Below are 27474 nucleotides of genomic sequence, written 5' to 3' on the forward strand. Positions count from 1 at the left end.
TTTACAGCCAGAAACATCAGAAGAATCAGAAACAAGACGGTTTGCATAAAAATGATCATCCACCGTCACGACTCGACTCTCAGCATCAGAGATAAAAAGCGCCCACATCTGGAAACGTTCAATGTAAGTTTAAAAAACAAAATCAGAATCAGAAGATCACACAGAGTTTAAAGCTTTGATCCGCTGGTGTGACACAAAGTTTGGTGGGCGCTGCAGTTTGTCCATAAAGTTTTCAGCAGTGAGGATGAGCGTCCTCAGCCAGGAGATATGACCGGGTTCTCAGTTCTGATTGGACGAGAGGTTCAGGACAGCTGGTAGATGTTCGGCATCTTTGATTCCTTCCCCTCGTCGTCGTCCTGCTCTGAAATCGGGACATTTTATTGTGATGTCATGGTTTCATCTCAGAGTCACACACAGTTCAACCAATCAGGACAGACTGTGACTGAAATCCAGAGGGAGAGGTCAGAGGTCATGGCGTGGTCTCATCAGAGGTGAAGGTGTTTCTCACATTAAAACTCAGTCATCCTATCAAATATGCGAACACCTGATTCACAAGTTCAACAGTCAGGAGTCATTTTACTGACACAACACGTGAAGGAAACTTTAGAGACCTCTCTCATCCCTCCATTAACCAGGAGACAGTCTGAGCAGATCTCAGATCTGCCGAATTAAAACCTGTTTGGAGCTGCATCATAATGTTCCCATAACTTTATTTATTATTATTTAGTATATGTTTTCATGAAAGCCAAAGGAAAGCCTGGGTTCAGACTTTATTCTTATTTCTGTTTTACAAGCGCTTCAGATCCTCCATGCACGCCTTTACTGGTAATAATACACCCACAGCTCAGATTAATTTATTTATACAGAGCCAGCTCACCTCAAGCTGCTCAACCCTGGGAAGACCCAACAATCAGCTGATCCCTGTCAGCTCTGAGCCTCCATGTTAGCATCAAAACATCAGCATGACTGAGGACCACAAACACACGGCTCACGTATCACAGATAAGCTCCAGTAAAGAGCCGCAGGACAGACCTGAAGCCTGGAGCACAACACCAGGGTCTGTAGTTTGAAACTCACAGCTTCTCCGAGGGTACCATGAAGGCACCGCAGGTGTGTGTGAAACCTTTATTTACCTTCTGATGGAGAAGGTGATCTGACTGAACACAGAGAGGACTGTGACATTTACTGCCTCTCTTATCATCACAGCAGTTCTTAGCTGAGCTAACATAAAAAGGGTTTTCCTAATAACCTGATACACCTGTGTCAGGTAACAACACAGGGAGGCTCTGACTCACTACAAACACACACACTGTTAATGATTAATGACTGCATTAATCACAACATTTCTGATCGACTTCAGTTCTACAAACTCATCTCTATAAACACATAACAGTCCCAGAAGGCTTTGTTTGTGTCAGGGCTCTGTGTGCGGGCAGGCGGAGAGGAGGATCCAAGCGCAGGACTCGAACACAGAATTGTAAATCAAAACCTCAGCTTTATTGCTGTCATGAAAACCAGACGTGAATACAGAAACCAAAAAACACACAGGCATAATCTGAGGGTACGACGCGACACTGAGCACGGAAAACACAGGGCTTATATTCACAGGGTGGTAATCAGGGAATGGGCAACAGGAGGGAGACACAGCTGGGAGAGATCAGGGCTAACGAGACGGGGGAGCTAAGATGCACACACTAACATAAGACAAAGACTTTCACAATAAGACAGGAAACAAGAAACCACTAAACAAAGATGCAGACACGACATAGAGACAGACTAGACACTGAACAGAAACTGCAATGAGAACCCAAAACCTAAGAACTGATACCTCACCAAGAATAACTGAAACAGATCTATAATAATAATAATAATAATAATAATAAACAAAGCACCAGAACATCAGAAAATAATCCAAAAATAGACCAAAATATAAGAAACTGAAAATGCTGGGTCAACACTGACCCAGAACCGTGACAGTTTGTGGTCTTTGGACCAATCAGGCTTTGGCTTCAAACCTGTGAGAAGCTCAAAAGATGTCATTAATGCACCCAAACTCATCTGACTGGGGCTCAGCTTTTTACTCGTTAAACACTGATCACGTGATTACATCTGCACCCCAGGCGTCTGCCTGCCGCATGACTTCATGATGGTTAAAGACTCTGACCCTGCAACTCTATCACAGAAACAGGTGAGCTCACCTGGCTTCTCATCCTCTCTCTTCATTGTTTCTTCTTCTTCTTCTTCTCTGCACTCGTCGATGTTCCTGTAAGTTGGCTGAGGACACAAGAAGAAGAAAGATGATGAGGCACAGCCTGTCAGACGACACAGAGGGCTCGTAGGCCCTTCACATCCTCACCTGGTCGCTGTAACGTGATGACATATCATTGGTGGAGGGGAGAAGTCTGCTGATGAGCTGACCAATGGTTTTGAAGGTGGGTCTGTGGGTGGGCTCAAGGCTCCAGCAGAGCTTCATCAGCTGATACCTGCAGAGACAGGTGAGCGTCACTTTCAAAACAACTTTATGAGCACTGACACGAGCATCTGTGAACTCACATCTCCGCCGGGGCGAAGTCAGGCTGCTCCATGTGGCCGCCATCTTTGATCATCTTGTAGAAGTTGGTGTCCACGGCAATGTTTGGGTATGGGCTCTTTCCTGGACAGGTGAACAGAAGACTGTCTCAGAGAATGGCTGCTGAATGTCACGTACCGCTCTGAAGCTGAAATGTGACTGGCTGAGGTGGTGCGTGGTGTTGCCATGGTTACCCAGAGAGAAGATCTCCCAGAGTAAGACTCCGTAGGACCAGACATCGCTCTGCACTGTGTAGACGCACTGAAAGATGCTCTCTGGAGCCATCCACTTCACTGGGAGGCGGGCCTGTCAAAATAAAACAGCGAGTATCAAAATAAAACACAGTGATTGTTAAAATAAACAGCAACGAGTATCAAAATAAAATATGAACACTGACATTTCCTTGAACGATGTAACTGTCATCATTGCGAATGTCTCGGGCCAAACCGAAGTCGCAGATCTTTGCAACATGACGATCAGTCAGCAGGACATTCCTCGCTGCTACATCTCTGTGGATACACTGAACCACACAGGTGAGACGCACGGGTGAGACAATGGTGATTGTTGTGAAAAATGATCCCATGTGAGTGTTTCCTTACATTCCTGGTGGACAGGAAGTCCAGACCCTGAGACACCTGGTAGGAAAAACTCATGAGGTCACTGACTGAAAGACCATCTGTCTGCACACCTGTGAGAAAGACAGTGAGATGAGTTCTTTAATTGCCATAAATGTAAATTATGTCAATTTGTTTAATTTATTGTGATTATGTATGTTATTTATTTCCTTTATTTATTGTTGTTCCTTTTTGGGTAACAACCATGTTACATTCTATGTTGTGCACAGGCCCCTTTAAGTGGCGCTAAGGGAAGTTAAGAAAGCATGTACAAAGAAGCTAAGTTGTAAGTTAAATAAGTCACAAGAAGGATTAAATAAGCTGTTTCAAAGTGAAAGGCAGCTGTAAAGAAGAGAAAAAGAAGTCTGGAAGTGTTTTGTTCAGTTTTTGTTCCTGAAGCGGACTCATTCCCTCATGGTTGCATGCAGCCAGTGAGGTATATTCACTGTGCTTTGTTTATTGTGCATTTGTTAACTTTGTTTTAAATGTTTACTTGCAATATTTATGTTTGATCATTCAGTGCATTTATGTAATGACAGTTTGATGGTAGATTTTATGGTGGTTTGGAGGAGAAGTGTGACTGAAGAATAAATCCATCTGTGAACGAAGAACCGTGGTGCCGTGTATTACCTGGAGGTGAGTTCAGGTTCTTACCCTGGTGTGTTTGCCCCGGACTCAGAATTGGCTGCATCTCCTGATACTCCGAGCAGCATGAGATCCCGCTGTCACTGCAACACATATTGGATGTTACACATCAGCTGGGGTTTGAACAGGTAATGGTGAGGCTGCAATGAAACCTAACCTGAACTTCTCAACAAGCATACCTGCCAAATACGGAATACACTAACCCTAGAGCGTACAGGTGTTAGAGCTGGCTGATCTGTCAGTGTGAAGCAGCGTGATCTGCCTCCGACGGTTTGCTTTACTGTTTACTTTGGTATTAACATCTGATCTGTTCTAAGTGATTCACAATCAGTAACTGTAGGTGTGCTGAGGCACACTCAGCCTTTCCTTTCCTCTAAAAGGCTGTGATGAGAATAAAGTGCACAGGTGTGAGCAGCATGAAAGACAGATGCTCTGAAACTGAGAGGCGTCACACCTGCGGAGCCTGGCGTGCTGGGCCGCCATGTTCTTATAGAAAGCCTCTTCCTGTACTTTATCCACAGTCACCATGGATGCCATGATGTCCTGAGCCCGACCCCGCAGGAAGTTGAGCAGGTCGCCATGGCTACAGTACTCTGTGATCATCAGCATAGGCCCTGGATAGTCAAAGGTCAGAAAACCACAAGTTGAAATGACTGTCTTTTATTCAGGCTTTTCTTTTTCTTCTTTGAGTCTAACAGCTGAAATGATGTCCATGTGACAGACCCCCCAGGAACTAGGCGCTTCATTTGAAGCACACTTTGGCTTAAGTTGATGAGCGGCTTATTTCCAGACTGCAGAGGATGGCAACCACACAGCAGGGAGTGCTATATTTTTAGTGTAATACAGAGCATCAGCCTCTGAGATGTAAATCAAACCAAACCTGCAGTTCCTCTGGCATCCAGCAGAAGCAGCAGTGAGTCACTCCCCATAGACTCACATGTTAAAATTTTACAGCAGAAACAAACATGTTTACAGCCTGATACACAGACGTCATAACACCTGTATGAGGGCAGATTGTTTCTATAACTCACCTGTTTTAACTGTATTCAGACCTTAAGTTTGCAAATTTTCACAATGAATCTTTGACCTACAGTCTACAATCAGTATTTACTAAACATCATCATCACCCCCACGAGTACAGGCTCCCAGCAGGTTAACGATGTTGTCATGGTAGCCGAGATGGCTGAGAATCTTAAGCTCAGACATCAAAGCCTCCCGTTCCTCCGAGTGAGCACTTGCTGTGGACAAACAGGTGATACATTGGATCATACAACACGAACAATACGATGATGATAATGATGATAATGATGAGGATTGTGATTATGAAACTCTGCATACTAACGTTTAAGCATCTTGACAGCGACTCTGGTGATCTTGTTGTCAGTTTCCAAACCATACGCCGTGGCCTCAACAACCTTCCCGAAAGCCCCAGAGCCCAGGATGGGACCTGAAAGACAGAAAGTCGAGAACATGAAGAAGAAGCCGGAGAGAGGAAGGCTGAGGAGTCAGATCCTCAGTTTGAAGGTTAAAGTGAGCGTGAGCCTGATTCTGTTTGAACTTTCTTCATGTTAAAAAGGGGGTTCCCCTTTCCCACTGTCACCGAATGCTTCACATTACAATACAAAACCTCAAGACGGCCATCATTGTGAATGCTCCCTGATTAAAACCCAATGTTTCGTACCGAGGCGGAGTTTGTCTCGGGGAAACTCCCACTTCTGATTGTATGGCAGCTGGGTGGGGTCAACAAAGGTGTAGTTGTTTCCATCAGTGCTTTCAATAATCTTCCAGCGGATCTCATACTTGGGTTTCTGGCAGAAGAAGAACAGCAGGTGAAGATGGTTTATTAGTCATCAAGCTGTCAGTCCAACAAGCCTCTGATAGGCTTCACCCACTCACCCACCTCCCTGCTTAGCTACAACAAAAATGACTGATCTCTGACCTGGTGAGCTCTACAGGAGGATCAGTAAATTTACCTGTCTGCACTTGTAGAAGACAACCAATAGGAGCAGGAAGAGGACAGCGGTGGCACTCAGAACTCCAATCAGAGGCGGAGTGAAGATGATTGGATTCCCTGTAGAAAAGAGGAACTCTGACGACTCTTTATTTAAACCAGTTTGATAATGAAAGAGATCAGTTTAACTGCTACACGTCTGATTAATCCAGTTTTATTCCCCCACACTTACGATGATGGAAGACCCGCAGAGACTCTCCCATGAGGTTGGAGGCAACACACTCCACAGTGACATCATCATCAGCTGACAGGAGGAAGTGGGACCTCACCTCCTCACCGTCCTGTGAGGTCACACTGGCCTGAGAAACCTCATTGGTAGCAATGTGTGCACACCTGTAAGAGAAGCAACATTTTTATTTTTAAAACAGCGCCTCCCTCAGGACAGATTTCACATGAGTCGGCAGCCTGTAGCTGGCAGCACCAGCATACGTACGAGGGCTGGATGCCAGGACAGGTGAACCAGAGAATTGTGGGTAGTGGATATCCTGAGCTGTTGCATGTCAGAGTACTGTTCTCCAAAGTGACATCAGTAGTCGGAAAACCTAAAATAACAAAACTGTTTTCTCAGACTTCAGAAAAGACAAAAACAGAGGTATAAACATCAGCTGAGAGCTTCTTTCGGGATCATGTGATCAGAAGAGGATGAGAAAACAGCACAGACCATGCCATCTGGAACGTTTCAGACATTCAGCGACTTCTGTTAAAGTAGATTAGACTGCCCTCAACATCAGAAAATACTACTAAAAGGAGAAACTGTGTATTCAGGTGTCTTATAGTATAGCATGCGACCAGATGTCAGACTGTGAGAAGCTTGAGGTGAGGAAGAACGTGATTACAAAAGCTTTCTTACGGTAGACCTTGAGGTCGATGGTGTGTGAGCCACTGAAGAAGGAGTTAGAGAAATGAAACAAGTATTGCCCCCGATCCTCCGGACGCATGCGATGCAGCAGCAGGGTGGCTTCCGAGCTGCAACATCAAAAATACCGCCTTAAAAAATGTTTACACCATCACTACCAACTTAACAAACCCTTGTACAAACACTACCACCTCAAAGGAACACAGAATATTCCACCTAGGAAATACCACCTTAAAACACTGATGCGCTCCTGACAATAGAGTGGGAGTAGCCTGTAGCCATTGCTCACCTGTAGCTGTTAGCAGCGTAGCTCTCCTGGTACACCGTACTGTCATTGTTGATGAGGTGTGTGGGTGTGGTCCAGCGCTGGCTTGTGATTGGAGGATAGGCCTTCAGCAGGAAGGTGAGGGCCACATCACGACCTTCATAAACCTCCACCCTGCTGCTGCCATTAACTTTAGCGCTACTAGCTCTGTAAGCACTAACATTAGTGATGGGTTCCAGTGACCCACCACTAACGTTAACCTGTATTTCATCTGCTGCAGGCAGGTGTCCTCTGACCTGCACGTGCTCACTTGTCTGAAGGTAGATTCTCAGGTAAGGGCGTTCTGAGGAAGAGGAGAAACTGTTGGTGGATGTGTGTGACTTTGAACCTGCATTCTCATTCTAAGGCAATGAGTGTACAAACATTAGGTTAGAAACGGTGCAACCAAAATGACCAAAAGTGTTTAGAGGTCAGATGTCAGGAAGTGTTTTTGTAAACACGGCTATTGCCCCCTAGATAGAACACAGGGTGATGGCACTTTGGTTCCTAGAGTATTCAAAAGTAGAATGGGAGGGAGAGCCTTCAGTTTTCAGGCCCCCAAACTTTGTTTGCTAGGGCCCACTATGTTTTACAAGAATACTACCCCCCCAACCCCCGCACAAATACATCCTCCAACCACACACACACATATTTAGTTTTCAAACTCCATTGCAGTTTATTTCACACCTCAAACCTTTTGTAAACAATTAAACTAGTGCTGTCAGCGTTAATCTCGTTAAAATTACGCTAATGCCATAACCGCATTAACGCGTCAAATCTCCGTTAGCAAGTTAATGCGGATCACTCCGTGTGTGGGGCTGCACGGCGTCAAAGCGTTAGCACGGTTAGCTCATTAACGCGTTGGCGCACGGGGCGATCTGTGTTAACTCGCTAATGGAGATTTGCCACGTTAATGTGGTCATGGCGTTAACGTAATTTTAAAATGATTAACACTGACAGCACTAAATTAAACAAGTAAAAGTAAACTGCAATAAGTTACAGGTTGTAATTAAATACACCACTACCTCTTTTGAAAACAGGAAAACAAACCATCTTTAATTATTTTACGTATAGTTGTTGTTTTTTGTTTTGTTTTGTTTTTTTACTGTGTAAGAATATTCAACACTGCTATCAATACATTTCTGTGCAAAATGGGTTCAAAAACATAAACAACTGTAGGATACTGTTTGTCTGTGATTTGAAGCGGGGGAACAAACTGTGGCAGGATCAGTTTACTCCATTAGACATGGAAGTAGTGATGTTTTAGTTTATCAGTAAATGTCTTAACTTACCTAGCACCTTGAGCTGGATGGTTGCTGTGGCGACCCCGGCCTCGTTAATTGCCGTACACATGTACTGTCCATTGTCTGTTTGGGTGACCTCAGAGATGCTCAGAGTGCTGTTGATGTACAGCCGCCTGTTACCATAGTAACGACTGTAAGTGGCTTCCAGTTTCTGAAATGAACCAAACAACCAATCAGCACTTGGAATATTAGGACTGAAAATGCACAGGTGACCTCTGATCTCTCACCTGCTTTCTTGGGTCTGTCCAGGTAACGCTATAGAAGTGGGTGGGGTTACTGCAGAGACAGGTAACCTCAAAACGCTCTCCTACCAGATGGACAAATTCATCCTGACTAACAGACAGGGAGGGGGGGTGGCGCCACACTGCATACAGACAGGTGAAGTCAAACAGGTAATCAGATAGGTATACAGACAGACAGGTGTATAGATAAACAAGTGTAGAGATAGACAGGTGTTACCAGGGAGCACCAGCAGGTTCACGGGCCTGGATTTGAACTGTCTGCCATCCTTCCAGCCTGAACACACGTAGCGGCCATTGAACAAAGCCTTCAGGTCTCGGATTAGGGCTCCTCTTCGAGGATCAAAGGTCACGTTCATGGCGGTTGGCAGGTTCCTCCCGTCCTCTGATTGAAGGGTGAGATTTGTTACCAAGGGGTCAGTCAGTAGACACTTGAACAGGAAGTCCTCACCCTCCTTGAGATGGGGGATGCCATGAGGGGTTTCAAACACTTTGGAGAGATCTGCTGGGTCTGAGAGAGGGGGATTATGGAAAACTGGAGGTCATTCTATGAATGAGTTCAGTCTGGTCACACTTGTATTAAAAGTATAAGGAAAAACCAATATCACTAACTAAAGGAACTTCAGGAGGACTACTGATCTTACCTGTGACATACAGGTGGATCCAGCTGTTCAGGTGCGCCAGGCTCTCGTTGGTGTATCTGCAGGTGTATGTTCCAGTGTGCCTGGGTATAACACGTTTGACCTCCACAGGGTCTGGTAGGTTGCCCCGATACACCAGTGGAAATGCAGTGCTGGTCCAGTGAACTGACCCGTTACCATGGCAACTGAGGCTGAAATCGGTGCCAGCAGTAAGAACTCGATCAGATTTACTTGGAAGGAAGTCAGAATTTAGACGGATCGATGGTGGATCAGGAGGTTCTGAAACAAACAGAAATACACCTGAACCCATCAAACACAGCGGTCACAGAGCACACACCTGAATATACCTGAATAGTACAGGGTGGACCATTTATATGGATACACCGTAATAACATGGGAATGGTTGGTGATGTTAAAGTCCTGTTTGTGGCACATTAGTATATGTGAGGGGGCAAACTCCTCAAGATGGGTGGTGACCATGGTGGCCATTTAGAAGTCGGCCATCTTGGATACAACTTTTGTTTTTTCAATAGGAAGAGGGCCATGTGACACATCAAACTTATTGGTAATGTCACAAGAAAAAGAATGTCCTAACCTAATGTCCTAACCTAATCCTGATGTCCTAACTCTTAACCTGTAATTTTCAATTTTGTATATTTATATTAATCTGTAAATTAGCAACTTTTGTACATATCTTTACATAAACACCTTGATTTTGCATACTCTGTATATATTATTACTGTGACAGTGTTGAAACCACTTGCACTTTAAACTCTGATTACACCCACACATAAGCACTGTTTTACTTATTTATTACTTTCTTTTTAGTTGTGTGAAGGGAACCTGCAAAGTAAGAATTTCATTCCTCTGCATAACCATCTGTGTTTTGTGGTGTACACGACAATAACTTTTTCAATCTTGAATCAGAGCTGAGTCACCTGATTGGACCTTTGTGTCTTTTAAGAGATTGGCCACCCAGCAGGTGAGTTTGGACACTAACACTTCCAGTCCGCGGTTTGTTTGAAAACAGAGTTCCAGTCCTGACATTCGCCAAACACAGACGAGGAAACACAGATGCCTCAGACAGTCGATACTGAAATGAACACGCAACTTCTGTGAAACATCATTTACAGCTCGGGGATGGGAACAGCAGAGCTTACGGATTCCACGTGGATTTATCCCTAATCCTTTATTGGTCAGATTTTGTGTGTCAGCTCCCATAACCTGGAACATCTAGCTCTGTGTCACTGTGTCACATTCACGTAGTTTTTCATTGGTGAGACGAACGCGCTACGGTTTGATGAGTTAGGTGTATAAACTGACCTGCTTGACATTAACATGCAAATAAAACCAGAGTGAAACCCTGAGAAACGTTTATGAGACGATGATGCACTTCTGAGTCTCTTCAGGGCGGGCAGATGTTACAGATGTTAGCAACATCAGTTTAAAGTGGGTCTCAATAAAAGTACAAACACTGAGAAGAGGATACAACACAACTTTATTTAAAATCAGAGAGGAAACCACTGAAATCATCTGATTTAACACACAGGAGGTCTGTTAGCTGACTGATCCACTGATTAACTGACAGCAGGTTTGTTAGAGCGTTACTGGTTAATGTGTGATGTTGTTCAGCTAGAACAAAAATCAAAGTCATTTGTTGTTTGATAGGACTCTTATTGGCTGGTTAACAATGTGTAATTTCATCAGAAAAGATGATATCACAAAGGGTCAGAGAATCTCATTTGCTGGCTGGTTTCTTGGTGGTCTCCTGCAGGTGTGTGGCGATGCGAGATGTCTGCAGCAGTAAAGCTTGATGGTTTTCAACCAGCAGGCTCTGGTGACGAGCCAGGTTCTGCAGATCCTGGATCTGCTGCAACCCCTGAGACATGCAGACAAGGTTAGACTGATCTCCTCAGCAGATATTGAGATGAAAAATGGCTAATCAATGCTTCTGAATGACTTAATCTGGGTGGCTCTTTGCATACTCGGTCTGTAAATCTTAAACAATGCAGAACCAGAACTTCCAGCACTCAGGCAAGCTGTATTAATTTAGTTTAAACTAATATTAATAAGAATGCATCTGAACTAAATCTGAGATATACTCATCTAAAATCAGCTAAACCTGAGTTAGAACTGTGATGACGTATCTGTAAAAATCCTTGGCTAAACTTATGATATACCGAACGTGTGCTAATCTCAATTCAAATAAACTCAACAACATTAAGTCCAAGATAAATTGAACTAAAGCCGGGCTAAAGCTGGACTCGCCTGAGTTCCCAGGGTGCCAAGCTGATCGACCACCTGGGCCTGCTGTTTGGCCGCCTCCGTCTGGATCTGGACCAGTTGGGTCAGCAGATTCAGGACCTCCTTCCTCCACGTGTCCTCATGTTGCTGAGTCTGGATTAACTCCAGCAGTCTTGAGGTGGAGCCCGGACCGGCAGGGTCAGTGTCTGATTGGCCAGGAGACTGGGCTGCGCCCATCATGATACCAGCGGGTGGGATGTCATGGAGATCACCTGGAGTGAAGACGCCTGAAGTCAAAACTTCAGTTTTTTGTAGAGCAATCCTATTCCTGTGACTTTCAAAATAAAAGCCCTATTTTATTAGAAGTTAAAGTGTGAGGAAAAGTTGGAGGACACGCTGCTCTTCCTATGATGACCCCCCCGACACTACACCATTTATTTTCAACCGGAACATTATGGCTAACAGGTGGATTTTCCCGTTTGAGTGCAGCTAGCTGAACAGCAAACAGACACTTACTGGTAAAGACGAAGTGGTCAGTATATCCTGGTTTAACATGAACTCACTGCTGCAGCACTACAGTGATGACCATTCACTGGTGTTTAGTTTCAGTGTCCTTATTTTCCTCTGAGGTATCAATTCTGTCACTAGTAACAAGAGGTGGGCAGAATCTTACTTTACTCGTTATTCAAGTAACGAGTAAAGTAAGATTCAAGACTCAAAGCGTTTATTGTCATGTGTACAAAGAAAAGCATTTGTCTGTACAATGAAATTCTCTGCTGTCCTCACACAGATCCCGGTTAATATGTACAATAGGACTAGGACAGATAAAATACAAATAGTATAAATAAATAAATGGAGACAAAAAATGTAAGTATTAAAAAGATTTGTGTGCAAAAAGAGCTATGTAAGGCATTACTATTGCAAAAAAGTAATTAGATTACTATTTTTTTCCCATAAGAGCACTGCGTTACTGCGTTACTAAACCGGGATTTTGTTAGTGAGAGTGTCTCATGACAATGACGTACAAGCATATGACGTTTGTGGCAGCAACAGACGTGTGCAGATCAACAATGGATAATACGGAGTGCAGGAGAGAGTACGACCATGCAGCGTTTAAAGCGTGGATTTACTCACATTACTTTGAGTTTGATTCTGTAAAAAGTGAGAAAAACATTAGCGTCCACTGTACACTCTGCGTGGGAAGAAAACTTCTTTCTACAGCAAAAAGTTCAACTTCAAATCTGAGCAAGTACTGAGCACGCTGCCACGGGAATGTGAAATTCACAGAGAAACCCCCGGATCCCCCCACTGACATGACCGCTGTGGTACTGCTGTGGCAAACCTCCACCCGCCCCACTCCTGCTAAACAGGTGACAATAGATTTTGGAGCTGCTGAATCTTTGATTTTATTTATTTTTATTATTATCTATTATTATTATTAAATGTGTAACACAAAAGGATAATACAGGAATGCACAGATATCAACACACCATAGCACAATAAACACAGACAGCAACATGGGAAAGAGTTCCAGTGTGGACATCTGATCTGGGACCGCTGCAATCTTCGACTGCGCCTCCAGCTGACCCGATGTCCACATCAGAGGGGAGGTAAGCATTGGAGGTGGCGTTGGATCCGGGGTAGGGAGGGTGATGCGTCAGTGAGTGCTTATCAGTATCAGTATATGTATGTGTGTGCGTGTCCATAGTTCAGCTGAGACAGGGTCCTTCGCCCTGCCAGGCTAAGTAAACAGTCTTCCAGCCAACCCAGGTGGCCTTGCATGGAATGGGAAGAACAGACTCAACACAGTTGTTATCAGGGAGTTTTTGTTCAGCTCCAGCCTTGAGCCCACAGCTGGCACCGAAGGGGTATCCACATGAAGTGATGGTGATTTTTCTTTTACAACAACTCATGAGAATTTCAAGCTGTTCTTTAACACTCCGACACTGGTCTCTCAATCTCCCGTTGGAGAACCGCGAGCTTCCCCATGATGGTATCAAACTTGCGCTCCGTGGTGTTGTCATTCTTTTGCTCAGAGAGCCGATTCTGAGAACTCACGACCGCAGTCAGCTGTTCCACGATGTGATCCAACTTTCGCTCAAAGGTGTTATTCTGGGCAGGCCTCTCCTTGATGTATCCCAATATACGTTCAGAGGTGTTATTCTGAGTATTCACAGCAGCTGTAAGCGCCTCCAAGCTCTTAACCATGCTGCACTCAGTGAGCCCATTCTGAGAAGTCGCGACTCGTCCCATCGTTTCAATCCCAGCGGGCAGCCTTGTGGAGGTTTGAACAGCCGGTTCCGCTGTCTTAATTCTCCGATAAGCCAGGGCCAAGCCAGCTGTGATCAGCAAGAACCCTGTTATCATGGTTCCAAATAGGTAGATATCTTCAGCGTCCTCGATCGACAGTCCCGCCAGGCACACGATCCTCCATGTCTGCCACCCGTCCATCGTGTATCCGGCAGGGAAAGTCCCTCCAGGGCACTCGGGCTCTCCCGAGCCCAGACTTCTCGTTGAGAAAAGGGTGTTAATAGCATTCAGAGACCAGTTGATCAAATCCATAATTCTCTTTAGGTTTTAGAAACAGACTGTGAGAGAGTGTTCCAGGGACAGTAACACACACGAGACAAGACAAGGACATAAGAACTAAGCAGGGAAGATAAGGGAGAGGAGAGGAGAAAAAGTGCGTCCGCCTCCTCCGAGAGCCAAAAGGAAAGCTGTGCACTCTGATTTAAAGGTGAAAAGCACCTGAGCAGGTGAGCAGAGCTGCAGAGTCCAGAATCAGCTGACACGGGCGTGTCACTGTGAGCTCTGAACACTAACCCCCATTGTCAGCTCACACAACAGTGTGCACAATCAAAATCAGATTCAGAATCGCATTTATTGGCCATGTATATGCGCAGACACATACAAGGAATTTGGTTCTGGTAGATGGTGACTCTCAAGCACAGCAATGTAAATCTCAACAATGTAAGCAACACAATTCACCCACCCACCCACACACACACACACACACACACACGTGGATATATACATGGTACACATGCATACACAAACATACACAAAGCTGTGTAAACCAACCATAAATAACCAATCTAAATCTTATATACATAAACTACAGGATGACAGAAATGAGATGAAGTGGAATGAGTACTACAGAATGTACATAAGGTGCAGTTGCAGTCTGGCAGTGTGAGCAGTGTGACAGTTCAACTGTTTAGGAGGGAGATGGCGAGGGGAAAGAAACTGTTCCTGTGTCGGGTGGTCCTGGTCTGCAGGCTTCTGTACCGTCAATGGGTAGGTCAAGCAGGTCAAAAAGTCTGTGTCCAGGGTGTGAGGGGTCTGTGATGATTTTCCCTGCCCGTTTCATGCTTCTTGAGAGGTGTAGGTCCTGGATGGAGGACAGGGGGGGTGCCGATGATCTTTTCTGCTACCCATGCAGTCCGCTGCAAGCTGCTCCTGTCCTGTTTAGTGGCTGCTCCATACCAGACTGTGATGGAGGAGCACAGGACAGACTCAATGACTGCAGTGTAGAACTGGATCAGCAGCTGCTGTGGGAGACTGTACTTCCCCAGTTCGCTCAGGACAATTGGCACACACTGCAACGTGTGCTTCATAGGGACAAACACAATAGGAAAAAATGTATTTTAAATAGAAAAGGCGGACTGAGTTTGGTGTCACGCTTAACACTTTATGACCAACCACAGAGCTAATCTTTGCATCTTTACATGTTTACATGCTGTGAAATGCTGCAGCAAGAGTCCTGACAGGGACTAGAACGAGAGAGCAGATTTCTCCTGTATTGGCTTCCTGTTAAATCCAGAATTCAAAATCCTGCTCCTCACATACAAGGTCTTAAATAATCAGGCCCCATCTTATCTTAATGACCTTGTAGTACCATATCACCCTATTAGAGCACTTTGCTCTCGCACTGCAGGCTTACTAAAGCATATAGTTAGGGCAATAGATGGCAGCAGGTGGCCACCCCTCCCTGAGCCTGGTTCTGTTGAACCTTTGTAATTGTCTGAGCTCATCCACTCCACACCATGGAATCCTCAACCACCTTACCGAGGGCTGATCATCTTCACTAACCTGCCACCAGTTGTTTTCCTCTCCTTTGAGTGGCGATATCACTTGGTGTTCGCTCTCTCTGCGCCTGTCTTCATCCTGTCTTCCTTCTCTCGCCCCAACCGGTCGCAGCAGATGGCCCCGCCCCTCCCTGAGCCTGGTTCTGTCGGAGGTTTCTTCCTGTTAAAAGGGAGTTTTTCCTTCCCACTGTCGCCAAAGTGCTTGATCATAGGGGGTCATATGATTGTTGGGTTTTTCTCTGTATGATTTATTGTAGGGTCTACCTTACAATATAAAGCACCTTGAGGTGACAGTTGTTGTGATTTGGCACTATATAAATGAAACTGAATTGAAATACAGTTATACCCTCGCTATAACGTGGTTCACTTTTCATGGCCTAACTGTGTTGCTGATTTTTTTTTGGTTTCATTCTTTAATACTGGACTTATTTTTCTATGAAGGTTTGAACTTTGAGAGTGTTTAAACATAGGAAAAGTGTGAAAATGTTGATGAGAGAAGTGCATAAAGTGTGTAGTGAGGGGTTTTACAGCCTTAAAACATCTATAATAATTGTAAAAAATAAACATTGCAGATTTCACATATCGCAAGTTATTTTTAGAATGTAACTCCGGCGATATACGAGGGGTCACCGTAATCACATTTTGAGCGGTTCAGCTTTGTACAACCTTTATAACTCAAAGTGTGAAAGAAGTATCTACATAAAATGCTAAAAAGTGAATAAACCACACAAAACAATGTCCACACTTTTAAGCAGAGAAAGTTTGATTGTTCACAACTTCATTTTTATAAAATGTAGCAAAACCAAAAACACAATGCAGAACAATGAATGTGATCAGTGCCGTGACACAGGCACAGCCTCAGGGGGCTGTTTCCTGCACAGGTGTGTTCCCAGACCCTGACTCATCCTGGTCTCCGACCCAAACACCACCGACACCACCCAGAGACTCAAAACAAAACTGAGCGGCGAGTGAAACAGGACGTGAAGCCGAGGCCCGCGGTCACATGATTTACACGAACATCACCTGCTCACCGTCACGAACATAGCCTCATGTCCACAGCCTCACGTCCACCGCACGTTACAGACCATAGTAATTATAATTCAGCACTGATGATTTTACACATCTGTCTGTATCACACCTGTGACCCAAGAACAATGCAGTGATTCAGGCTGGAACAAAGACTGTTGTGTGTGTGTGTAGATTCCACTTCATACTGCATGCCTCATTCACAGCAACACTTTCTCCTATGCTCGCTAACACTCACACTGATACTCTGATGGAGGCATTGGAGCAACTCAGGGCTCATATCTTGTCCAAAGATATTTGGTGTGCAGACTGGAGGGAGCCAGGGATCGACCCACCGTTCTGCTCAGTAGATGACCTGCTCTACGTCCTGAGCTACAGCCACCCTGTAGCTGTGTGTAAGTGTGTGTGTGTGTGTGTTCTGTGACTGTTTGTTAAGTTTCAGGTTAACATCTGCTTGTGCCTTTCAGTGCTGATGGAGTTTTTCCAGATGTGCTGCTTAGATTTTCCCAGTGTGTTTTACAGCCTGACAGTGTACACCACCTCAGCTCTGCTCATTTAATCTGACACTCAGGTGTCAGAATATTAGGAACACGCCCTGATCCAGCAGGCCGGAGCTGCTGGATCAGGGCGTGTTCCTAATATTCTGTCCTAATAATCGAGCGGTGCTCTGATCGATAAACAAAGAAGGACATTTGTCAAGCTTCATGTGACAGTTGGAGACTCACATCATCGAGTTTCACAATCAGAGCGAAAAAACAAGAAGTGAAACTTTGAGCGTGTGTGTGTGTGTGGTGTGTCTGTTCGTGTGTGTGTGTGTGCGCGTGGGTGTGTGTCTGTATCTGTTTGTGTGTGTGTCTGTGTGTGCGTATCTGTGTGTGCGTGTCTGTATCTGTGTGTGTGTCTGTGTGTGCGTGTCTGTATCTGTGTGTGTGTCTGTGTGTGCGTGTCTGTATCTGTGTGTGTGTCTGTGTGTGCGTATCTGTGTGTGCGTGTCTGTATCTGTTTGTGTGTCTGTGTGTGCGTATCTGTGTGTGCGTGTCTGTATCTGTTTGTGTGTCTGTGTGTGCGTATCTGTGTGTGCGTGTCTGTATCTGTTTGTGTCTGTGTGTGCGTGTCTGTGTGTGCGTGTCTGTGTGTGTGTGTCTGTTTTCCCCTCTGGCTCTGAACTCTGAACAGCGCCAGTGTTATTGATCATTAGTGTAATTATCAGCTGTCGTTTTGATAATGAGTCATTATTCATCTCCAGCTGGATAAAAGCTGATCACAGATCAGATTTACAGTCAGATGTTGTGTGTGTGTGTGTGTGTGTGTGTGTGTGTGTGTGTGTGTGTGTGTGTGAGAAGGTCAACACACACTCACACAGTAAAAGCTAACCCTGACAGGAAGTAGAATCCTTCCTGAAGTCTGCTGGTAAAAGTGTTTTTAAACCACACCAACATCCACAGATTGGGCAACTCCAGAGTTTCTGCAGATGGTGTCTCACACCACCACCACCACCACCATCATCATCATCACCGCTAACAAAGTTGGATTCCGTTCTTACACCAAACACAGCTTAAAGCAGTGTAAAGCAGCTCCGCACTGAGCGCGCTCTGTAACGTGAAATCATTTTGTTTTTCCTTGAGGTTGGAGCAGCCCCTCCTCTCTGGTATAAATGTGAGTTTGGACTGGTTTTACTGGTTTCCTGATCTGAAGGTTTCACTGAGCCTCAGCTCTGAGGACTCGCAGACTTCCTTTAAACCGCCTCTTCACACTGGCTTTTCTTACTTCGATGTGATGTCATCATTTTACCATCACTTTGACGGCTTGCTCTTGACGTTTCTCTTTACTTTGATCCTATTTAGTCACCAGCTGTCGTTAAAGGCGACGTGTAAATTATTCTTTACAGGCTGTGCCCCGCCTTCGTCTGACTATGATGAAGCTCCACAGGTGAGCTCGGCAGGTATGGAAATAGCTGTGCAGTTTGCTGGAGCTCACCCCCACTGGGCAGATACATTTGTGCAGGTGATGAAGAGCACACGCTGCCTGCTCTTTTAAACCCCACTGCAGAAACAATAATGATGCCTGTTGCCTAGCAACCTGCGCCATCTTATATTAAAGAATACAAACTGATCACAAACAAGCAGCTGCAGCAGAGATGACACCTGACGAACATTTTATCTAATTTTTTGGCACATTGAAATGAATGGACCACATTACAAGTGTGGTTGCCAGTTTAGCTCACCAGGGTGAGCGATGTTTTAGCTCAGTGAGATGAGCCGCCGTTCTGAGAGGGAGAGGGCCGGGTTCAAATCTTGCCCATGCCCATTTCTTTTCAACAGACAGTTCAACTTTTCACCTCTTTTCAGCAGAAAATTCTGCTTCTTCATCTCTTTTCAGCAGATTCCACTACACGGCATTTTCACAGGAAATGCAGCCTTTTCTAGTTTACTTTGGCTTTCTTTTGTTGGTTTTTGTTTATTTTTCTTGTGATTAGTTTTGGTTTTATTTGCTTATTTTTTGTAATTTAGCTGAATTTCTTATTGTGTGAGTCTTTTTTTGTGTTGGTTGTTTAGATTTATTATACTTTATTTATTTATTTACTTCTTTTCAGAAGTAAAGTTAAGTTTACATTGGTGTTCTAGTTTAGATTAGTTTATTTGTTTTTTAACCTTTATCTTACTTTGAGCTGTTCTTACTTCATTTCAGTTGAATTGTAGCGTTTGCTTTCATACTTTATTTTACTCCATGTTGTTTGTGTTAGTTTTCATTTACTTCAGTCTCGTTTAGTTTACTTTTAAAAAAATTGTTAGCTTGCTTTTGCATAATGATTTGTTTTTAACTGTGGATCATGTTTACGTTGCTTTTGTTTAACCTTTTGTTCCTTTAGATTTCTTTGACTCTTTTTAGTGCAGTCTAGTTTTAAAAGACCTCAGCAGCTTTCACTGCATCTGAAACTTGGTATCTCCACCGGGCCTCTTGTTTCAGGAACAGAAAGTTGGGTGTTTGTCAGAGAATTAAAGTCAAACACGTCAAACTGAACTGTCTCTTATTTATTTATTTATTTATTTATTTATTTTTATGGTCACATTCATGTTACCAGTGACTGATCAAAGACTTCTTACATCAATGAGTTTGAATAAGATTTAAAGGGAAAAACACAAGTTTGTTCCATGAAGACCTGACCGAGGCCGCTGTGCTCTCAGAACTGAGAGAAGGTCAGGAGAGTTTGTGTGGACGCAGAACTGAATCACACCGCACAGACGCTCCAGTAACCCCTGACAGCAGACACACAAACGCCAGAAACACAAACGTCACACACAAACACACAAACGTCAGAAACACAAACGTCACACACACAAACACACAGACGTCAGACACACAAACACACAAACGTCAGAAACACAAACGTCACACACACAAACACACAGACGTCAGACACATAAACATCAGAAACACAAATGTAACACACAAACGTCAGAAACACAAACACACAAACGTCAGAAACACAAAGGTCACACACACAAACACACAGACGTCAGACACACAAACATCAGAAACACAAATGTAACACACAAACACACAAACACACAAACATCAGAAACACAAACGTCAGAAACAGAAAATTCGGACACACAAACATCCCACACACAAACACAAAAGGTCAGATACACAAACGTCAGACACACAAAGGTCACACACCCAACGTCAGACACACAAACACAGAGACGTCAGACACACAAACGTCAGAAACACCAACGTCACACACCCAACGTCAGACACACAAACATCAGAAACACAAATGTCACACACACAAACACACAAACGGCAGAAACACAGACACACAAACGTCAAAAACACAAAGGTCACACACCCAACGTCAGACACACAAACACACAAATGTCAGACACACAAACACAGAGACGTCAGACACACAAACTTCAGACACACAAACTTCAGACACACGAACTTCAGACAAACAAACATCAGAAATACAAACTTTGGAAACACAAACTTCAGACACACAAACTTCAGACACACAAACTTCAGGCACACGAACTTCAGACAAACAAACATCAGAAATACAAACTTTGGAAACACAAACTTCAGACACACAAACTTCAGACACACGAACTTCAGACAAACAAACATCAGAAATACAAACTTTGGAAACACAAACTTCAGACACACAAACTTCAGACACACGAACTTCAGACAAACAAACATCAGAAATACAAACTTTGGAAACACAAACTTCAGACACACAAACGTCAGACACACAAACTTCAGACACACAAACTTCAGGCACACGAACTTCAGACAAACAAACTTCAGAAATACAAACTTTGGAAACACAAACTTCAGACACACAAACTTCAGACACACGAACTTCAGACAAACAAACATCAGAAACACAAACTTTGGAAACACAAACTTCAGACACACAAACTTCAGACACACGAACTGCAGACAAACAAACATCAGAAATACAAAACGTTGGAAACACAAACTTCAGACACACATACGTCAGACACACAAACTTCAGACACACAAACTTCAGACACACAAACATCAGAAATACAGACTTCAGACACACAAACTTCAGAAACACAAACATCAGAAATACAGACTTCGGACACACAAACATCAGACACACAAACATCAGAAATACAGACTTCGGACACACAAACCTCAGACACACAAACATCAGAAATACAGACTTCGGACACACAAACGTCAGACACGCAAACGTCACACACGTAAATATCACACACACAAAGACAAAAAGGTCAGATACACAAAGTCAGACACACAGACACAAAAACATCGGACACACAACCTTCAGACACACAAACGTCAGACACACAAATTTCAGACACACAAACATCAGAAATACAAAACGTTGGAAACACAAACTTCAGACACACAAACGTCAGACACACGAACTTCAGACAAACAAACATCAGAAATACAAACTTTGGAAACACAAACGTCAGACACACAAACGTCAGACACACAAACGTCAGACACACAAACTTCAGACACACAAACTTCAGACACACGAACTTCAGACACACGAACATCAGAAATACAAAACGTTGGAAACACAAACTTCAGACACTCAAACGTCAGAAACACAAACTTCAGACACACAAACTTCAGACACACGAACTTCAGACACACAAACATCAGAAATACAAAACGTTGGAAACACAAACTTCAGACACTCAAACGTCAGACACACAAACTTCAGACACACAAACTTCAGACACACGAACTTCAGACACACGAACATCAGAAATACAAAACGTTGGAAACACAAACTTCAGACACTCAAACGTCAGACACACAAACTTCAGACACACAAACTTCAGACACACGAACTTCAGACACACAAACATCAGAAATACAAAACGTTGGAAACACAAACTTCAGACACTCAAACGTCAGACACACAAACTTCAGACACACGAACTGCAGACAAACAAACATCAGAAATACAAACTTTGGAAACACAAACGTCAGACACACAAACATCAGACACACAAATTTCAGACACACAAATTTCAGACACACAAACATCAGAAATACAAAACGTTGGAAACACAAACTCCAGACACTCAAACGTCAGACACACAAACTTCAGACACACAAACTTCAGACACACAAACTTCAGACAAACAAACATCAGAAATACAAACTTTGGAAACACAAACTTCAGACACACAAACACCAGAAATACAGACTTCAGAAATACAAACGTCAGACACACAAACTTCGAAAACACAAACTTCAGAACACAAACATCAGAAACACAAACTTCGGACACACAAAACATCAGACACACAAACGTCAGAAAACAAACGTCACACACACATACATCACACACACAAAGACAAACAGGTCAGATACACAGACACACAAACATCAGACACACAACCTTCAGACACACAAAACATCAGACACTCAAACGTCAGACACACATACATCACACACACAAAGACAAACAGGTCAGATACACAGACACACAAACATCAGACACACAACCTTCAGAAACACAAACTTCAGACACACAAAGTTCAGAGTGAGAAGATCCAACCAAAACCTCTCATTGAGTCAACGATCAATAATCAGCAATGATTGGCTAACAGCTTGTGAGGTCGTCAGACCGAGCGGACATACGAGGTTTTCACTGTTTGGAGAAAGTGCTGCAGTTGGGAGGTTTCAATGGGGGGGGGGGGGGGGGTGTTGAAACCTCAGAGAGTCAGGAAACACATTTTCTTATTTTTACCAGAGACCACAAACACACACACGCACACACACAAAGGGACTGTGTGTCTGTGTGCGTGTGAGGGTCTCCTCTGTCCCACTTCCTCGTTTTACTTCTCCTTCTCTGAGGACTCTGTGGGAGTGGGGTGGAGGCCATGGAGGAAGCGATCACCACATGTTTACGCCGCTTGGACGCGACTCAGCGGAGTGTCACAGCTCAGAGCTGCGTTTAAGGTCACAACAAAGAGCTGAGAAATGATTGTCCTCTGAGGGTGGAGCCTGAACACACTGAACAATCACACACACACATACACTGCTGCACTTTCGTTTGATTTAATAAAATATTTAAAAATGAAAACACATTAAATCACAGATCATCACGTGTAACACCGTCACGAGTCACAGCACACGGATGAGATTTATTGAGTTCAGTGGTTTGTTCCAGCATTTTTGTACTTCATCAATCTGTCTGTGTGTGTGAGAGTTTCTACTATCGGAGTAGAAACTGATCTGGAGTTTCTACTAAAGCGTTGGAGGTAGTTCATAAGAGATCACAGGATGACCCCAACCTCAGCAACAGGACCGCTCTCAGCATCGACCAAGTGTGTTTAAACTGTGTCTTAATTCCACCTACTTCACATACAAGGGTCAGTTCTACAGGCAGAAACATGGGTGTGCCATGGGCTCCCCAGTTTCACCCATCGTGGCCAATTTGTACATGGAAGAAGTGGAAAAGAGGGCTTTGCTATCCTACCCTGGAACACCATCAAGCCACTGGTTCAGATATGTGGATGACACCTGTGTGAAAATCAAATCTCAGGACGTTTCACATTTCACGGATCACATTAACTCGGTGGACCGACTCATCAAATTCACCAGGGACGATATGAAAAGTGGCAGGTTAGCCTTCTTAGACTGTGAGCTTTCCATTAGTAATGAGGGACATCTAAAAGCTGACGTGTACCGTAAACCTACACATACGGATCAGTATTTAAGGTTTGACTCTCATCATCCACTGGAGCATAAACTGGGTGTCATCAGGACGCTACAACACAGAGCAAACACCATCCCCACAGACACAGCGGCCAGGGAGGCAGAAGAACATCAAATCAAGGAGTAATACAGCCCATTGTTGTCTGTGAAGGTTCTCAGTCATCCAGGTCATCGTAGTTTAGGGAGCTTGGAAAGAAAAATGTCTGGACTTCTTTAAGTTTCTTGAAGACATGTCATCCAAGAAGCTTCTTCAGTTGTAAGGTCAAATGGTCAAGAGTCCCAGATTTAAGTCCTAGAGGAGTGTCCCCCAAGGGTGTCATGAATCCCCTGTTGATCCTCTACCTAATTGCACAGGTCAAGGTGTGAAAGTAAGTGTAGGTCACAATCAGCCAACGTTGTTTGGCCATTGTCCAACAGTGCTACTGGTTTCAGTCAAACAAATGTCCTGTTTAAAAGGTTGGAAACCTGCAGACAGCTGAGACTGAAGATGTCACCTGATGATGATGAAATGTTTCTCAAACTGAAAACATTCAGATGGACAGAATCAGCTTTCTGTGCTGACTCCAGGTCAGTTTAACCCTACTGTAGGAGGCTGTGTGAGGCTCTGTTTAACATCCATGATGTGCAGGAGCACAAACACGTTTGATCTGTCTCATAATGCACAAAGTGCATTGTGGGTAAACGCTCAGGCTTGTACCAGCGTGTAAGACAGGTGTCTGCTCGGCACAGGTGAGCACGTGAGGGGTCTGCTTTACTCTACAGCATTTATTAGAGAAAGAAACATGTTTAAAACTAACAATTCTGTTTTTCTTTATTCAGCTGATAATAAAGCAAAGTCAGAAATTGTTCAGTGTCTAAAGAAGAGGCAGCTGATTATTGATCACTAATGTACTGATGTATTGATTGAACATCTGTAGGCAGGTGCGACTGCTCCTCCTGTCAGCCATGAGGAGTTCAGGGTCTGGATGGAGGTCCTGGTCCCGCGTTTCTGTGCTGTCTGTGTCTGTGGGCACGGTAGTGTGGGTGTCCTTCAGCTGCTGAAGCACAGCAAACCCTCCAACCTTCTTCAGGTTTAAGGCGGTGCTTACTGCTTTACAACTCACTTAAGTTTGCATTATTAGGGGCGTGGCCTCTTCGACTGACAGGTGGATGGTGACACAGGTGACTGCAGCTGCTGGCTTGTCTGCTAGCTTCACCTGAGCAGGACCTTTGAACATGTTTGTGCTGCTGGAGCATTTTAATGACATCATGTGACCAATAACATGGCTGTTGTGAGGGCACTGTAGTAACAGAGGACTTAGCTGCAGGTTACTGATTAGCAGGTATTCTAACAGCTGGAACATTATAACTTTATTTAAAAAAATAATTATAGAACTTGAATTATAAATTTTACAAAAACGAAGCAGCAAACAAGACTGTGATAGAGATACAAGGGAAGTGAAGAAGACACAAACACAGAAATCACTTCAACTTTCAGCAGAACTACAGACCACGCTGACAACACTCCAAGCATCATGTTCATGGAAATCACCGTTTTCAGGTAGAAGCGCTGACAATGATCCAATCAGAATCCAGAGGACAAAAGCACTAAACATGACCTCCTAATGAGGACTGTGACCCCCCCCCCACGTGTACATTAACCACCGCTGCACAGACACGTTATCAATAACCTGGGTCTGATTCCACGACATCATTTAAAAAGGAAAATATCAGACGTTAAAGCAGCCGTGCTGTTCCAGCCGTGCTGTTCCAGCTGTGACCCAGTGGTCCCGGTTCTGACTGAAGCTCTGTGCAGACGCTGCTGTGCACATTTGCTTCCTGTGGTTCAAACAGCAGTTTAACTGTCCACAAACTTTTGGCCTGCGAGCGCTCTGAAAGCAGCGCCTGGTTTCCTGCTGCTGAATGGCTCAAAGCCACAACAATAAGAGCCTGAGGTCACATGACCCACGCAGTTGGTCAACAAAATCAAAAACTTTTTACAGCAGGTTCACGAAACAAAGAGCAAAACGTGTTTCATGTCTGATATTATATTAAAATATTTTCTCTTTCAGAGAAACAAACCATCAGAAAATATAAAAATGATAATTTATAAGGTATTTATTAGTTAGAAATATTAAAACATCAATCTGAGCTACATATCAGCCATTTTCATTCCTGTTGCTCCAGTGTTACCTAAAAGAATAATATACATGTGATAATCGTGTAATAAACATGTAATAAACTAATGAAACCATTACCAAGCTGTAATAACATAACAAAATCTTAAAATAAAATTAATCCTTTAAAACCTGAACCATGAAATAACTGGGTTAGGGTTACGGTAACCCTAACCCTAACCCTAACCCAGAAGTCTTTAGTTTTTTGAACTTTCAGACAATATATATAAAAATATATCAAACTTTAATTTGTATATAAATGAAATTTCAATTGTATCATATTTGCTACATAAGCCATATTTTTGCAATTTAGTCATTTTAGTCAATTTTTAGTCAATTTTTAGTCAATTTAGTCATGTATAATTTTTTGAGGGTAAAACAAAGTCACACTGATGATGTAGAAGTCTCAAAAAGTCACAAAAACACATGAATCAGATACAATACGCTGGGCTTTAAAGGGTAAAATGTTAATTTCAGGTCATGAAAAGATTAAATGTGTCGTAAACATTTTTAATAAAATATTTGTTTTGTTCATTGAACATCACTGATCGATGTTTGATTAAACAAACAAGCTTCCTGATGTTATTGATTTGATTATTAATAAGTGATGTTACTAATGTAACTGTGATCTGAGACCAGTTTCAGGTTTTCCTTTTCATCACTTTGAATGTTTCAGAGTCTTGTTTCTGTTGTTTATTTACAGTTTGTTTTGGTAAACAAAGAGTAAACATAAACATGTTTCTTACCTCCTGCAGAGCGGCTCAGGGCGATCAAAAGCAGCAGACAGTGGAGCCACATCTCTCTCTCTCTCTCGTTCAGTGTTGTTGGAGCTGAAGTCAGAGTGAGTCTGACTGAATGAGTCCAACTTCCTCCTGAAACACCGAGCGCTCAGCTGCCCCTCCCCTCCTCCTTGCATCCAATCACAGGAGGGGCTCAGTCCTCTGAATTTGATCCACAGGTAACTTCAGCTGGTTTCTGTACTATCAAATTGGTTCACATCTTACCTGGACCATCACCATGGTAACTGATGCTGCAGACCTGACCTGGTGTGGAGTAGGTAATGTTTGCAGTATAAATTACTATGGTGATGCACCTTTGAGTACAGATACCAGGGTCAAGTTCTGCCTCTGGGCTACAAACAGAGCTTTCCACCTGGATCCTGATCCAGGACGCAAGTTCAGATTAAACTCTGACTTTGTTCATCCTGAGATTAGATGAAGTTGTTTAACAGACTCTGCCAGGTGATCCCTCTGACTCCTCCCCTCCTGCTCCACCTGAAGCAGCTGACTGAGTTCATAAAACACTAAAGTTTCAGGTAGACATCAGTTTTCTCTATCACAGCTTAAATAACCAATCAGACGTGAGGACTGACAATAAACCGAGCGGGTAAAATGGTAAATGGCCTGCATTTGTATAGCGCTTTTTTCTAGTCCCTAAGGACCCCAAAGCGCTTCACACTACATTCAGTCATTCACCCATTCACACACTGGCAATGGCAAGCTACATTGTAGCCACCGCTGCACTGACAGAGGCGA

The 27474-nt window shown here is 43.6% G+C and overlaps 2 protein-coding genes across 3 annotated transcripts in view; both read right to left on the reverse strand.

The window, feature by feature from the left end:
• The window catches only part of LOC146379833 (macrophage colony-stimulating factor 1 receptor 2-like), a 27198-nt gene extending 411 nt beyond the window's left edge, over window positions 1–26787 (reverse strand). The window contains exons 1-22 of one of the 2 annotated variants that reach the window (XM_084941079.1): window positions 26686–26787; window positions 9187–9462; window positions 8763–9053; window positions 8531–8667; window positions 8292–8454; window positions 6985–7303; window positions 6690–6805; window positions 6273–6381; window positions 6012–6172; window positions 5802–5899; window positions 5510–5636; window positions 5171–5275; window positions 4956–5066; window positions 4283–4442; window positions 3838–3911; window positions 3169–3257; window positions 2967–3089; window positions 2764–2875; window positions 2554–2653; window positions 2357–2483; window positions 2199–2274; window positions 1–356 (exon numbers count right to left, since the gene is read on the reverse strand). The exon at window positions 1–356 is cut by the window's left edge and continues 411 nt beyond it. In XM_084941079.1, coding sequence (XP_084797205.1) covers window positions 280–356; window positions 2199–2274; window positions 2357–2483; window positions 2554–2653; window positions 2764–2875; window positions 2967–3089; window positions 3169–3257; window positions 3838–3911; window positions 4283–4442; window positions 4956–5066; window positions 5171–5275; window positions 5510–5636; window positions 5802–5899; window positions 6012–6172; window positions 6273–6381; window positions 6690–6805; window positions 6985–7303; window positions 8292–8454; window positions 8531–8667; window positions 8763–9053; window positions 9187–9462; window positions 26686–26737 — 3003 coding nt within the window. In that variant the 5' untranslated portion in view covers window positions 26738–26787 and the 3' untranslated portion in view covers window positions 1–279. Of the gene's footprint in view, window positions 362–2198; window positions 2275–2356; window positions 2484–2553; window positions 2654–2763; window positions 2876–2966; window positions 3090–3168; window positions 3258–3837; window positions 3912–4282; window positions 4443–4955; window positions 5067–5170; window positions 5276–5509; window positions 5637–5801; window positions 5900–6011; window positions 6173–6272; window positions 6382–6689; window positions 6806–6984; window positions 7304–8291; window positions 8455–8530; window positions 8668–8762; window positions 9054–9186; window positions 9463–26685 lie in introns of both variants that reach the window. The other variant, XM_084941080.1, reaches the window with a different exon arrangement.
• LOC146379834 (uncharacterized) lies at window positions 11708–17096 on the reverse strand. Its single transcript, XM_084941082.1, has one exon. It carries the CDS (start codon window positions 13987–13989, stop codon window positions 13360–13362), a length of 630 nt encoding a protein of 209 aa, XP_084797208.1. The 5' UTR covers window positions 13990–17096; the 3' UTR covers window positions 11708–13359.
• Window positions 26788–27474: the final 687 nt, after the last annotated feature.

This window comes from Perissodus microlepis, chromosome 10, assembly GCF_051167445.1.
Source record: "Perissodus microlepis isolate ML-2025 ecotype Zambia chromosome 10, ASM5116744v1, whole genome shotgun sequence".
In the NCBI taxonomy this organism is placed as follows: Eukaryota; Metazoa; Chordata; class Actinopteri; order Cichliformes; family Cichlidae; genus Perissodus; species Perissodus microlepis.